Consider the following 13219-nt stretch of genomic DNA (forward strand, 5'->3'; position numbering starts at 1 on the left):
CTGTACTAGGTGCTACCTCTTCCGTGGATGCTTTTCTGGTACCGGAAATCTGAAAATAGCTGGTTGGTATGGAATTTCGTACCAGTCGATGAGAAGTTTGTGCGAGATGAACGATGCTTTCCGTTTCATCCATCTTCCTTACACTAGCGATCGCTCTCACGGATTTGACAGTATGCAAAGCAATAGTGATGGGCAAATTTATTCCACTCTGCAGGTGTCACCTCTTGAAAAACATGCTTTCCTGGTTTCGCAAATCTGAAAACAATTGTGTTGTTCATGGTCTTAAACATCAACATGAGCGAAACAGGTTTCTAACAAATTTCTCTGATTGTTACCGTAAAGTAAACCGATTGAAAACTATACCTTGGGCGAAAAATCGTAGAAGGCGTTGGACTACTCAGGATTCGTAAATTTACGTAAATCGTAAAAAATGTGGCGTTATAGTTCTCCTTAGCGCATACAAACGTTTATATAAAGACTAGCTTACTAGGTCCGTTTACAGGGCTACGCAACTGAATTCTGAGGTGTACGCAAAGGAGCTTTTTTTCCGAGACTTTGCTGGTGTTGTTAAATCATGTTTGAAGTACACCTCCCTTACACCGATAATGCCGTTGCAAATTTATAGGCCCCTCTTTAAAAGTTCCGCCCTGGGCCTCCAAGGGGATTGATCCTCCACTGGCCTTCTCTACCCAAGTGAACGGACCCAGGGACTATAGGGAAGATGGTCTAAGATGGTTTTTTCAGTTATGGACAAAGACCATATCTCAGAGGAATATGTGAGTACTGGAACTATAAAGGATCAATTCGTTCGTACCCAATATAGCCCCAGCGAATGGTAGTTTGAGATTCCTCAGGCTGAAGAATGGCCGATGGCAGCGCGTATCTCATCATAAATGCTGTTGTCGATGTTGACATTTGACCAAAAATAGATGCGTTTTAAACGTACGATCGCCTTTCTGTACGTCGTTCCAGCGTACGTCAGGATTTGTTAGCAGAACCGATGGTGGTTTGATTTTAAATGTGTTCAATTTGCTTTGGCCATCATCAATTTAGTTTTGCCATGTAAATCTATGGTCTTGAATTTTCCGTCGGGCCGTAAACCGTCAATTTAAAACCATTTTCATTTCTTTCGCCTTCTATCATTTCTATCATTTTCTATTTCCTGAACCAACCGTCGAACGAACGAACGAATACTGCTTAGTTCAAATTCAAATAGTTTCGTTAAGCTGCACTGCTGGACCAACATGAAATACACTCGTCCAAAAGTCCAAACTCCCCAACTATGGTTGTACGTTGCGTGCTACACGGCCAAAACATTGCATTTCTTTGGCCACCACACTGTCGGCAGCAACTGTCAAACAAATGTGACAGCACCGATCGAATGAAAACAACCTAGTTTCGCATAACTCGACGCAAAAGCGGGAGCAGAGCGTGTCGGCAGTGCAAGTTTGTGTAAAATTACGGCCAACCACACAAAACCCGAACGGACCTCAGTAAAGTGGGAACACATATTTCGCAAGTTCATTGAATAATTGAAGTACAAAAACATGTCTTCGTTCGCACTCCGCTTTGCTCCCCGGCTGTTGCTCACCGGCAATTCGACCCCACGGTTGGTGGCCGCGGCCACGCAGCGGAATTCCTTCTTCACCTATTCCAACCAAATTTCGCAGCCGCTCGAGCGCGAACCCAAGTACACGACGGCGGAAGAAGCGGTCAAAGTCATCAAATCAGGTAAAGAGCACCGTACTACGACGGGGAGCAGGAAAATGAGTTTCTTCAATTGTTGGAATGCGCGTGTGTGTGTGTGAATGTGTGTGGTTCGTTAATTTCATATCTGAAATGAAAACCAAAAACTCAAAAATGAAACCCGGATCCAAGTCTTCTAGCCTTACTTAATTCTAGTGAAGGCAGTGTGAAAAAGACGTTCGCCGGAATTAACCGTGCGCCGTTACGCAATGCTATGTTTATTTCAGCTACTATAATTTCGCACGCACAGATTCACACCAGAACCTTCCTCCTCCCTATGCTCCTCCACCCGTCATCAGTTTCACTTTCGGATGATTTTTTTGGTCTGCTTTTTGTGACGATGGCAATGGCCATTAGGTGCGACAAACTCTAGCGCTGTTCAGGCAGTGTAATGAGTAAGATGTTCTGGCCTACTTATCGCCATTATCAGGCGTACAAAGGCCGAATGTTTCTGTACCTTTTTCCTACTTAGCCACAGCTGCTCAATCCTCCTTTGGTCCCCTTGTGGCAGGAAAAAAAAATCAAGTAGTCGCATCACAACCCGAGCAGCGTGTGTTGGTGTTCTTAGATGGAAACATACCCCTGCGCAGCACCACTTGATTAGCGATGTTTATGGACTTTGAACGCTAGGGAGATGATGCGTCGATTGTAGAATACATGGTTCCGCTTACTTGTTTGCTTCGATTGCCCATTTCCAGGGAATTGTTTACATGGTATTGCAACACTGTTTGTATTGTGCAACATTCGTTACAAAATTTTAATCCCGTCACAACACATAACGCATTTTAAAATCACCAAACTCCACTACTAGCGAGTTCCGATCGGTTCGGATCAAAGGTTTCATGCATCTGGAAACGAATAACTACTCAAACGGGTCTCCATTAACGTTCACTTGACATTAAAGGGGTGGGGTGAGGGGGGGAAGGCAACATAGCACCTCCAGGAGTGTTAACACGGACGTGATTTGAGCTTGAGAGGTCCTAATTGCATGATAACTCAATTGGCGCGAACTTGCAGCAGAATTGTCCGTCGGAGTGTGTTCGTGCGATATGCTTGTTTATTCAATTTGCATTACCAGTGCGCTCCGGAAGTTAAGCGACATCTGGCGTTTGCAGTTGATTGTTACAGGGGTAGCAAACTTCTATAAAGTTTGTGTTGTTTAGAAAGTGCAACGAGCAAAACCAAACAAACGGATAAACCCTTCGAAAAGGGAATGTTTTCTAGGTCAAATCGCTGCTGAAACATACGGGGGAGTTGTGCCGTCCCCTTGACGCATCAAACCGCGACCTAGGAATAGTATCGCGTCGCTAGTAATAGGACAAACCATCAATATTACTCCCCCAACCGTTTCTGTTTTTTTTTTTTCGAAGTGATCCGGTTTTCAGGTTCAGTTTGAAACGCAAACGAACGCGTCGCAGAGAATGTGTGCGCTCGCGATGTGGCTAAAAAAAGAACACCATCAACAACCAGTTTCTTCCTTACTGATATCTACCCAATGGCGTTACCGGACGACGCTCCGTTGCTCTTGACTACCTAGTACAAGGTTGCTATTATCACATCCAAAATTCATCTCCAAATCAGCACCATCAATGTACCAATGTCACCGATCATTAGCATTGAATATTACGCAAAGTACGTACTACAGGTCGCTTCTCCACTCGATCAAGGCAATCGTTGGGAATAAGGTCTTTTCATTAATTTAAACAACAAATGACATGCAATCGCACGGCAGCCCGATGTAAGCTGCACAGTCACATTACAAATGTGTCTCTCGAATAGGGCATATAAATGTGCATGTGTCATTGCTGTACAACGTACACGGCCACCAAGTTCCATGCCCTGTTGCTACCCAACACACGGTTGCAGTAAAATTGCTTAATTATTCAATGCAATCGTTCACTGTCCATTGCCGGTCATGTTGCCTATGCTTTTGAGTAACGAAACTGCGTTGCGATGGGCTACCCGAAAGTGCCCGGTCAGACTTCATCAAGGTGACTTGCTTGAACGTGGCACAAACTTGTTTAAAACAGGCAAAATTCTTTCATTCGTAACAAAACAGCCGGGTGCCAGGTTTTATAGCGGCACGTTTGTCCTTGTCCGGACGTTTTAGCGATAGAACGCATGAAAAGATCATCGCACGTGAGATTATTTCTAGTTGACAATTCTGTTTGGGCCATAGTAGGCATACGTAATACAACTTCAATTTTCTCCATATTGTAGTGTCTCACAGTTGGCAATAGACTTTTACACGTGTCGTTCAAAAAAGCTAATGTGTAACTCACGAAACAGATAACACCTACCATTTGTTTCACGGACAAGGGCACCGGCAACATAAACCACAGAGAAGGAATGTTCTTGTTTTCTTTTTCGGGAACTGTGGAGATAATCTATTTTCGAAAATATTGTATGCTCATCGGCCTTTACGGTAGAACTGTTGGCTTGCTTTTATTTGTCCAATAGCTGCAGGGTTATTAACATGAAGGAGATAAGATACGCCTTATCTGCTACAGACCTGTTATGGTCTATGATCATATGATTTGTCTAGATTAGTCCCGACTGTACCCCCAAAATGTGATATCCACTTTGGAAATATTTATTTTTACGTACTATGTAACTTTTCTACATAACATTTGCGCTCCACAAGATGATCACCACCATCATCGTCAATTGTTTAATTTATTTCTAAAATACCTGTTGCCCTTCTTCTACTTGCAGGTGACATTGTATTCGCTCAGGGTGCAGCGGCTACCCCGGTTCACGTGCTCGATGCGATGACCAAGCATGGCATGGACAACAACCTGCGAGACATCACGGTGACGCACATGCACACCGAAGGACCTGCCTCCTACTGCAAACCCGAATGCAAGGATGTGTTCCGCTCGAAATCACTGTTCATGGGAGGTAACGTACGTGCGGCCGTTGCCGATGGACGCGGTGATGCCGTACCGATCTTCCTGCACGAAATTCCGCTGCTGTTCCGGCGCAAGCTGATCCAGCCGGACGTAGCGATCGTGTCCGTATCGCCACCGGACAACCATGGTTACTGTACGCTCGGTACCAGCGTGGACTGTGTGCGTGCGGCCCTGGAAAACTCAAAAGTCATCATCGCCCAGGTCAACAAGCAGATGCCGCGCACATTCGGCGACAGTATTATTCACCAGTCGCATTTTGACTATGCGATCAATGTGGATATACCGCTGCCGGAGCATGGTGGACATGCGATGTCGGAAGTGGAAACCAAGATCGGCAAACTGATCGCGGAAAATCTGGTCGAGGATGGTGCGACGCTGCAGATGGGCATCGGCAACATTCCAGATGCGGTCCTGAACGCACTGCACAACCATAAGGATCTGGGAATTCACTCGGAGATGTTTGCGGGCGGTGTGGTCGATCTGGTGCGGAAGGGTTGCGTGACGAATGATAAGAAAAATTTCCATCGTGGCCGCATCGTCGGTTCGTTCCTGATCGGTACCAAGAAGTTGTATGACTTTGTCGACAATAATCCATTCATCGGTACGTAGTGCTCTCTTCCGAGTATGAGTTCAGTGATCTTCATAACGCATTGACATCTCTTTCCCAATCTACAGAAATGCTGGAAATTAACTACGTCAACAATGTGAGCATTATCGCGCGAAACCCCAAGATGACGGCCATCAACTCGGCGATTGAAGTAGATCTCACCGGACAGGTGTGTGCCGATTCGATTGGTACGCGCATGTATTCTGGTTTTGGAGGACAGGTCGACTTTATTCGCGGTGCTGCCGAAGGTTTCGATGGCAAGGGCAAACCAATCATTGCGCTACCATCCGTCACAAACAAGGGTCAGAGTAAAATTTCCCCCATCCTAAAGCCGGGTAAGCATCGTTGGTGGACAGCGTGGCTGCGATTGAGTTTCGAATGGAATTGATCACATTGTCATTGTTATCGCATGGTTTTCAGGTGCTGGTGTGGTAACGTCTCGAGCCCATGTCCACTATGTTGTCACCGAGTATGGTATTGCGAATCTGTTCGGTCGCAGTTTGCGCCAGCGTGCCTACGCACTGATCCAGATCGCTCATCCCGATCACCGCGAAGCCCTTGAAAAGGCAGCCTTCGAGCGTTTGAAAACGATGCCAACACCGAACTAAGAAGCTATTTTGTCGTCCTGTTCACATGCGTTCAATCAAAATAGACAGCATTCAGACCTTTCGAAAGTAGGAGAGTCACACACACACACAAGCTAATCGATGAACGAATCGACGTTCAGCATGCTGTCGATGTCCACAGGGAAAGTCCTTCGGCATTCACAAAAGCAATGGATTTTATCGACCCATATCGACGTGTTGCCGCCACCACACACCGAGTTAGAGATTATCACGTTCCACGCGAAAACAACAAAAGAGATCCTTTACACCCTCCGGCGAATGGAATCGTATTTGGCCATGCACGGCAACTTTTTAGACCGTTATCAATTTCTTTTTAATTTGTTTGTTTTTGTTTTATAATTTCGTTTTTTACCATAAACGCTTCATGTGATGTATCGTTTGGCATTCTAGCATTTTGGGTCATCAAAGTTAAGAACTTTGCGCAAAAGCAAGCCCCGTGAAAGGGAAGGAAGATTAAGTCGCGCACGCAACGCTAAGCAAAATTACCAAATAAAGCAATTTAGTTTTAGTAATCCAACACCGAAAACAATCTTGATTAAGCTGGTTGGACGAAATGATCCATTTGCAGTAGCAATAGCACACTGCAATGCCTGGAATGCAATAACGAATACGCAAAAACTGCCATCACGGGATCAGACACACAAAAGCATGCCTTGTATGACCTTCCGAGGCTTGTGGTAATACAGAGCGCTTACTATAAATTGCCGTTTAAAACAACTGCTAAATTAAATTGCTACGAAAGGTTCAGGAGCAGTAGCAACATAACCACATGTAGAACAATCCGCTAACAGTGTTCCCGTTTTTTTAGGTAGTTTCACTTATTCCAGAGTATTGCTAAATAGAACAAAAATGCCTAGACAGTAGATGGGGTTAAACGAACAGTAACAAACAAAATACTACTAACATCAAACGAACTATCTCACACAATGATACACCTACGGTGTATTGGCCTGCAGAGACGGCAGAGAATTGGATGGTTAGACCGTTCCGCTTTTTTACATAACGTGCGCAAGCGGGAACCACAATCATACAGCAGTTTATCAACTTTAAGAGCAAAAATCAGTGATCAAATTACAAAGAACGAGTTAATCGAAACCTCAAAATCAGCTTTGAAAATAAAGTTATCCTAGTGAATACACAACATGTGTCTGCGGTGCATCTTTGAAGGAAAGATATTGATCAGTCATAATTCAGCCTAAATGTATGCAATGGCCACGGCTATTTCCTGCTCCTTATTTTGCTCATTACAGCCAACCACAAGAAGTAACTCCCATTTTGTTTCGATTCCATCTTTATTTGTCCATTTTGTATGCCCATGCCTTTACATTTGATGAATTTCACATGCGCCATGTGTTTCCGCCGTCCTGCTCTCCAAACCTGTTTAAGAACGCTGCTTTTTGTTCAATTTTGCATTGTGAAATTGCATTTTTGCCTGTATGGGAACGGATGCAACATCACACATCCGAGTTTCTTTTTAGTTACAATTTGGCTGCTGGTTTGTCATTAAAATGGTTTCTCAGTTTCGCGTCTTGCCACCTGCACAACAGCTCAGTCATAAGAAATTGACCAAAATATTCCCACGAGCCCAGGGCGCACTTGTGATGAAGATGATATAGTTCTTCCCCTACCGTAGTTCTCCATCATGATAACCCTCCCCCAAAAGGTGTGTGTGTCGCCGTATCAGGGCTTCTATTATAACGCCATCGTAGATGCCCAACAGAACGCAATGAAAATAAAAGCTTACATCCGTTTGTATTCCGATTCCATAATTATTTGTGGAAGTTTATCTTAGAAGTTTTGCTTCATTCACAGTTAGTAAACAATTCTTGCGGTTAGTCTCTTCTTCCTGCGACGTTTTCGATGCAAATTCTCGCTTGGGTTCTAATAAATTGCTGAATGTATATCTTGGTTAGTGGCTACGGCTTAAATCGTTTTGTAGGGATATTGGATGGTTATATCTCTGTGACGCGACTAATGCTCTACTACGTACAGGCTAGTCTAATTGGTTTTTAAGAAAGCAACGCTGCTTCCCCGTCATCCGGAGCACGTGCGCGCGTGAGTGTTTGAATTACAAAAGAGAATTAAGCGCTTTCGCGCCTGCAACCGATCGAATCGAACACGGGCAAACTGTACGAGAATTACGAACGAGAGGATGCATACCAGAGCTCATGGGCAGCTGGAATATATATAGGACAATTTCGTCTGATTCTTTTCCTTTCTCGCATGACGTAGGGGATGTTGTTGTGTTGTGCCGGTCTTCTCAAGATTGACGGCTATACGATGTTTTTATGGTAGTTGCAGATTTTGTTTGTCTGTTTGTTTTTTTTTTTTTGTTAATACATATATTTAAATTGTGGTGAGGAATGATGACACGTTGTGACGGCCTTGCTTTTGCTGCTGCTGCTGCTGGCAAATTTTGCTCGTTGGCCGGAGCAAAACCAAAAAAAGAACGTGCCTGCGCTGTTTATTTCCTCTTCCGGTTTTTGTCGTTGCCCGCGGGCCCACCGGCGACAGCTCCTGGTTTGCCCTTGGAATTGTTGGTCAATTTTGGCTTCTTCTTCTGTGACGCACCGTCCTCGTCCTCATCCTCGTCGGCTTCCTCCTCGTCAAGCACCTCCTCCTCCATCTCTTCCATATCCTCGAACTCCTCGACCAGCGATCCGAGCAGATGCAATCCGTGAATGTGCACCGGGCCCTTGCCCTCGACCAACGTGAATGTAACCGGGGCGTCCGAGAACTCCAGGTCCATGCGGGCCTGTCGCAGCTCACCCACCTTTAACACAGCGATCGGAATGCGCAGCGTGTCCCGTATAGTCATGGTTTCCACCTGTACCACATTGAACTCGTCCGCTGCTGCCTCATGGCCGAGGAGACACTGTTTGATCACCAGCTTGTTCGTTCTCGGGTAACCTTCCGGCTTGTTGTCCGGATCCCATGTCACTGTTTTGCTGCCCTCCTTCAGGGTTGCTCCTATGGGAAGATAACATTAAAAAAATTAAAATCGAAAAACATTCTCGTTGCAAAACTTAACATATCCGATCCCTCTTCCGAAAGCCGAATCGAAGTAACACATACACTACGCTTCGAAAATACGCTTCGTACACCGCAAAAGAAACATTTTTCTGCTCTTAAAAAAGTATTCGTAACGCAGTAGGCGACGACGACGCCGCCATTTCAATGAACTAGCTTTAACCCTTCATACAACGGCATCACACCCGGCATCAGCGTAATGAGCGAAGGGGGAAAAGTGGAACAGAATGAAGTAAACAAAAACGAAAACCATTCTCACCAACACACGCTCAACACATGGCGAATCTGGGCAGCAACGCGCGCATGCATGTATAGGTGTGATCCGCATACTCGCCACACAAAAAGGCGCTAACGAAAGAACACTTTCGATAGCCGAGGTGATAAATCGGACCAAGAAAGAGGGTCGGTGGTGGATGATGCAGCCTTTCAAAGCCGAGTGAGTAAATAACCAACACACATGCTATAGTCCACACATCCACACTAGGCAGCACCACCAGAAACACCGGGAAAATAATAGCCTCGCATCATAGGAAATTATAACCTCACATCGAGACGCCGCCGTACTTGCTTACTATGCATAAAAATGAACGTAGCAAAAAAGCATTCGCTCACAGTACACCAAGATACAGCGGATTTATCTCCGGCTATATGCAATAACGAAGGAATCCGTTTGATGATGAAATGTCTTTTGTAATGATACAAAACAATATAGCATTGCCCATTTAAAGGGAAGCTGCTGATAGAAGTGACCCCCCTGCTGTTCCAGTTGCTAGCGCTACCGGCAAATCATGCCCGATGTTCATGTGGAAAAGGCATCCAAAACGCTATGCGAGACGCCATTTGACCAAGCGCACCAGAGATGCTGCTAGCAAAAATCTTCCCAAAGCGCAACTAACGCAAAAACTCCACCAGCGGGTGATGATTCCGGAAAAAAACAAAATGTGTGCGCGCGGAACGGCGAAAAATCGACGACGACGGCCACCATTTCCTTTCCGCGGTGAAGCGAACGCGTGCGGTAAATATGCGCGCGGTGCGGCGGCTGGCGGCACACTTCACTCTTTTCGTGCGAAAATCGCTCGAAATAACATACCAGCGGCACGAAACACTTACGAAATCGGATACAAAAGTTGTCTACTCACCGTAAAAGTATTCGTCGGTCATATTTGTGTGCGGGTAGTTAACTTTTCCGGATTTTCTTCAGGAAAGCAAATGGATGCGCGACTCTCACCACGTTTGGAACTTGCAAGAGAATGAAAAAAAAAACACATCCGTTTTGCCCAAGTTGAATAAAATGCCGATGGGACTCGCTTGTCAAACTTCGGCCGACGTTTCGTATCGTCGGGCAAACTTCGGGCTGCAACAATAGTCAACTGTCATTATGCCAGTTTCAAATTTTAGAACTTGTCATGGCGTTTGTTGATCTTCCGCAAATTTTAATAGAGAATAGATTTCTTGCCGAGAAATTACAATTGTTCTTGCCAATTGCCTGCCACAAACTATGCGTCTACAAATGTGCACAGTATGTGAATTTACCTTTTATATAACGAATATAGACATCATGTTCAAAATGTTCATTTATTCAACTTGATTTACTGAGGAAACAGATTTCTTCACAAACTGTTTTCCGTTTAATACAATCCTTCGAAATAACGTTTATCCGCAGCATGGATGCGTTCTAGCACTTCATCGATTTTCGCATCCGGGAAGCGCTCAACCCACGATTGAATGTAACCGGCAAAGTTGGCTTCGTACGTTTTCAGCATCACCTTGCCCGTATCCGCATCGATACCGGTGTTCGACTGAAGGAAGATCATTCTTGGTTTTTTGTGCAGCAGTACTATATCTCGCCACTTGGCCCACGGATGTTCGCCTCCTTCGGACACTTCCGAGTAATGGTTGTACATTTCGGTTGCTGCCGTTACATTACCGGTCGATTTGTAGAATTGTAGCTTCAACAAAAACTTTCTTATCGCTTCCTTTCCTACCGTTTCGATCTTGCTGCGATCGAACTTGAGCAGCAGATTTTTGCCTTCTTCAGTCTCCTGCACATTAACCAGACCCTCGCCTGCCTCCAACAGCACTTTCATGATCACAAATCGTGCCTGATAATGTGCCTGCAGCCAGGTTTTCTGCGCCGGATTGTACAGCTCCATTGCTACACCGACTCCTCCCCAGACAAGCAGCAACCAGTTTACGTAGATGATGTTATCGATCTCCTGTTCGTCGGTGTGCCCAAATATCTTCAACACGTCTCGGTTCAAACTAAGGTACAATCCTACCGCCTCGGCACGACACTCCTCATACGAAGAGCCAAGCGATTTAAATTTCGAATCATAAGTTTCACCTGGCTCGTACCAACAGCCGACCGGTTCCCCGGTGAGCGGATTTTTCAGCTTCGTCGTATCAAAGTTATACTCGCCTGCTTCATCGATGCGCAACAGTTTGCCGCTACCATGGCCCAGCAATTCGTGCAGACCCACTTGCACCTCAAACGCAGCCGCTTTGTATTTCTTCATCAACGTCTGATCCTCCTCCGAGAGGAAAGGAATTGAGTCAGTCTTGTTCGTGTTGGCAAGCACGTTTCCAAGGGACACGTTTTTAAAACCTTCGTCCTGGCGGATTTCATCATCTGTAAGCGAAACAAAATTTCCATCCCATTAACCAAGAGTACGTTAGGTATACTTAGTGCTTTCCACCGAATGTTCGGCATGCTTACAGTTGGGAATGTTAATACCACACGGTACACCTGATCCGGCAAACGTCAATATGTCTAGTGAAGTGAAGTCTGGTTTTAGGTAGGAATCTTTTTCATATTCCTTCCCCCAAGGCAATAATTGGATGAAATTTTCAGCATTTGACACCAACGTGCCAAATTTGGCCGACATCTCCTTGTTTACCATGGCAACGAATCCTTCAAATTCTCCCCGCTGTCCAACTGGATCCCTGTACGTTTCAATGAATCCAATGTACGTTTCGATTACCGGTCCCTTGTCCTTGATCCAGTACCGTGAACCGGTCTTGTGCGCGTCCAAACTACCTTCGCGGAAGCTCTCGACGTACGCTTCGATCATATGCTGCTGGTTTTCATTGGCACAGTGCTTCATAGCTTCTTCTAGCGAGTCGGCCACCATCTGCATTAACTCCTTGTAATCGCCCCGCGTTATCTTGAAAATGCATCCTTTGTACTCTTCGGGTTCACGCGTTAGCCCCTTCTTGCCACCTTCTTCGCCGGACGCAAGCTTTATATCGTACACCGTTTTGCCGTTCTCGACCGTTTTGAAAGTACGGCAAATGTATGCCTCAAACTTGTGCTCCTTCATCCATTCACTTATCAGCTCCGTGTCATCGTGCGTAACGTTGCTTGAGAAATAGGTTGTTACACCTGCATCACACAGACCAAGTGTCTTCATACGATCCGTCAGCAGGAAGATGGGCACCTTGGTAGTTTCCCATAATGAATCGATGGCGCTAGCATTCGCTTTGTGGGCAGCGGAGCACTTGACGATTGCTTCGAATTTATCCACATCCAAGTTGGGAACGATCTTGCTATCGCCCATACCCTTGTAGTTGCCAGCGTTCGCCAGGAATCCACAGGTGTACACAAGAAATGCCTGGGGAAAGCAAACAAATGAACATCCATATTTATAGCAGTGCGATAAGATAAGTGCTGTGTAATGGTCGCACATAAAACAATGATTGTAAAGCATTTACATACGGTAAATTCGTCTTCCGATACGCCAGCTGCAATTGCAGATTTCTTCAAATCCTCTACTGTCTCAGCTAGAAATACTCGATGAAGCAAAGAGAAAATGATTGGAGATTCTGGGCTTGACTGCACCAGAGCGATTAATCCACCAGTCCAAGACGCCTATAAACAAAAGGAAAAAGAACAGAATATGATCAGCGTATATGTATAGGAACCCCCAAACCTCGGACCATATAACCAATAAAAAAGAAACTGCATACCTTGCTGAAGAAATGGGCATACTGCTTTTCCGTCTCGGTCAAATTATTGAAAGCCGTGGCACATTCCAATTCTACGATCGGTTGCGTGTTGGGCAAAACAAACTGAGCTTTATCGGACATGTTGATTATCTCTTGGTTGCACTAACGTAATAGCAATGGCTGTTGAGAGTGCGTATGGTACGCAAAATTAAATTGAATTTAACCGAACAAATTGACCCGCAATTGAGCAATCTATGCCACACAACGATTTTTCTCAGAAACAGTAACAAAAGTGATGAGTTTTATTTTTTGTGTTGACAGTTTCAGACCCGTCAGTACCCAGGGGGCAAAAA

At 45.1% G+C, this 13219-nt stretch overlaps 3 protein-coding genes across 3 annotated transcripts; 1 reads left to right on the top strand and 2 right to left on the bottom strand.

Annotated features, from left to right (window-relative positions):
* The first annotated feature begins 1380 nt into the window (after positions 1-1380).
* LOC128310284 (4-hydroxybutyrate coenzyme A transferase) lies at positions 1381-7022 on the top strand. The gene is made up of 4 exons (XM_053046927.1): positions 1381-1731; positions 4462-5259; positions 5334-5600; positions 5686-7022. The coding sequence occupies exons 1-4, from the start codon at positions 1548-1550 to the stop codon at positions 5871-5873; spliced, it is 1437 nt and encodes a 478-aa protein (XP_052902887.1). The 5' UTR covers positions 1381-1547; the 3' UTR covers positions 5874-7022.
* A 614-nt stretch (positions 7023-7636) lies between these two features.
* LOC128302631 (nucleoplasmin-like protein) lies at positions 7637-10195 on the bottom strand. The gene is made up of 2 exons (XM_053039499.1): positions 10061-10195; positions 7637-8861 (listed from the first exon to the last, which is right to left on the bottom strand). The coding sequence occupies exons 1-2, from the start codon at positions 10080-10082 to the stop codon at positions 8356-8358; spliced, it is 528 nt and encodes a 175-aa protein (XP_052895459.1). The 5' UTR covers positions 10083-10195; the 3' UTR covers positions 7637-8355.
* Positions 10196-10496: 301 nt separating this feature from the next.
* LOC128309828 (dipeptidyl peptidase 3) lies at positions 10497-13134 on the bottom strand. Its single transcript, XM_053046306.1, has 4 exons — positions 12888-13134; positions 12637-12789; positions 11638-12532; positions 10497-11550 (listed from the first exon to the last, which is right to left on the bottom strand). The coding sequence occupies exons 1-4, from the start codon at positions 13005-13007 to the stop codon at positions 10550-10552; spliced, it is 2169 nt and encodes a 722-aa protein (XP_052902266.1). The 5' UTR covers positions 13008-13134; the 3' UTR covers positions 10497-10549.
* Positions 13135-13219: the final 85 nt, after the last annotated feature.

The sequence above is a fragment of the Anopheles moucheti genome, chromosome 2, assembly GCF_943734755.1.
Source record: "Anopheles moucheti chromosome 2, idAnoMoucSN_F20_07, whole genome shotgun sequence".
In the NCBI taxonomy this organism is placed as follows: domain Eukaryota; kingdom Metazoa; phylum Arthropoda; class Insecta; order Diptera; family Culicidae; genus Anopheles; species Anopheles moucheti.

Bases quoted from the DNA above. Each gene is read 5' to 3' on its own strand.
- LOC128310284 (XM_053046927.1), top strand. From the start codon at position 1,548: ATGTCTTCGTTCGCACTCCGCTTTGCTCCCCGGCTGTTGCTCACCGGC. The intron at 1,732-4,461 runs GTAAAGAGCACC...TTCTACTTGCAG, and splicing joins GGTCAAAGTCATCAAATCAG to GTGACATTGTATTCGCTCAG. The intron at 5,260-5,333 runs GTACGTAGTGCT...CCCAATCTACAG, and splicing joins CGACAATAATCCATTCATCG to AAATGCTGGAAATTAACTAC.
- LOC128302631 (XM_053039499.1), bottom strand. From the start codon at position 10,082: ATGACCGACGAATACTTTTACG. The intron at 8,862-10,060 runs GTGAGTAGACAA...ATCTTCCCATAG, and splicing joins GACCGACGAATACTTTTACG to GAGCAACCCTGAAGGAGGGC.
- LOC128309828 (XM_053046306.1), bottom strand. From the start codon at position 13,007: ATGTCCGATAAAGCTCAGTTTGTTTTGCCCAACACGCAACCGATCGTA. The intron at 12,533-12,636 runs GTATGTAAATGC...TGCTTTCCCCAG, and splicing joins TATCGGAAGACGAATTTACC to GCATTTCTTGTGTACACCTG. The intron at 11,551-11,637 runs GTAAGCATGCCG...TTTCGCTTACAG, and splicing joins TGGTATTAACATTCCCAACT to ATGATGAAATCCGCCAGGAC.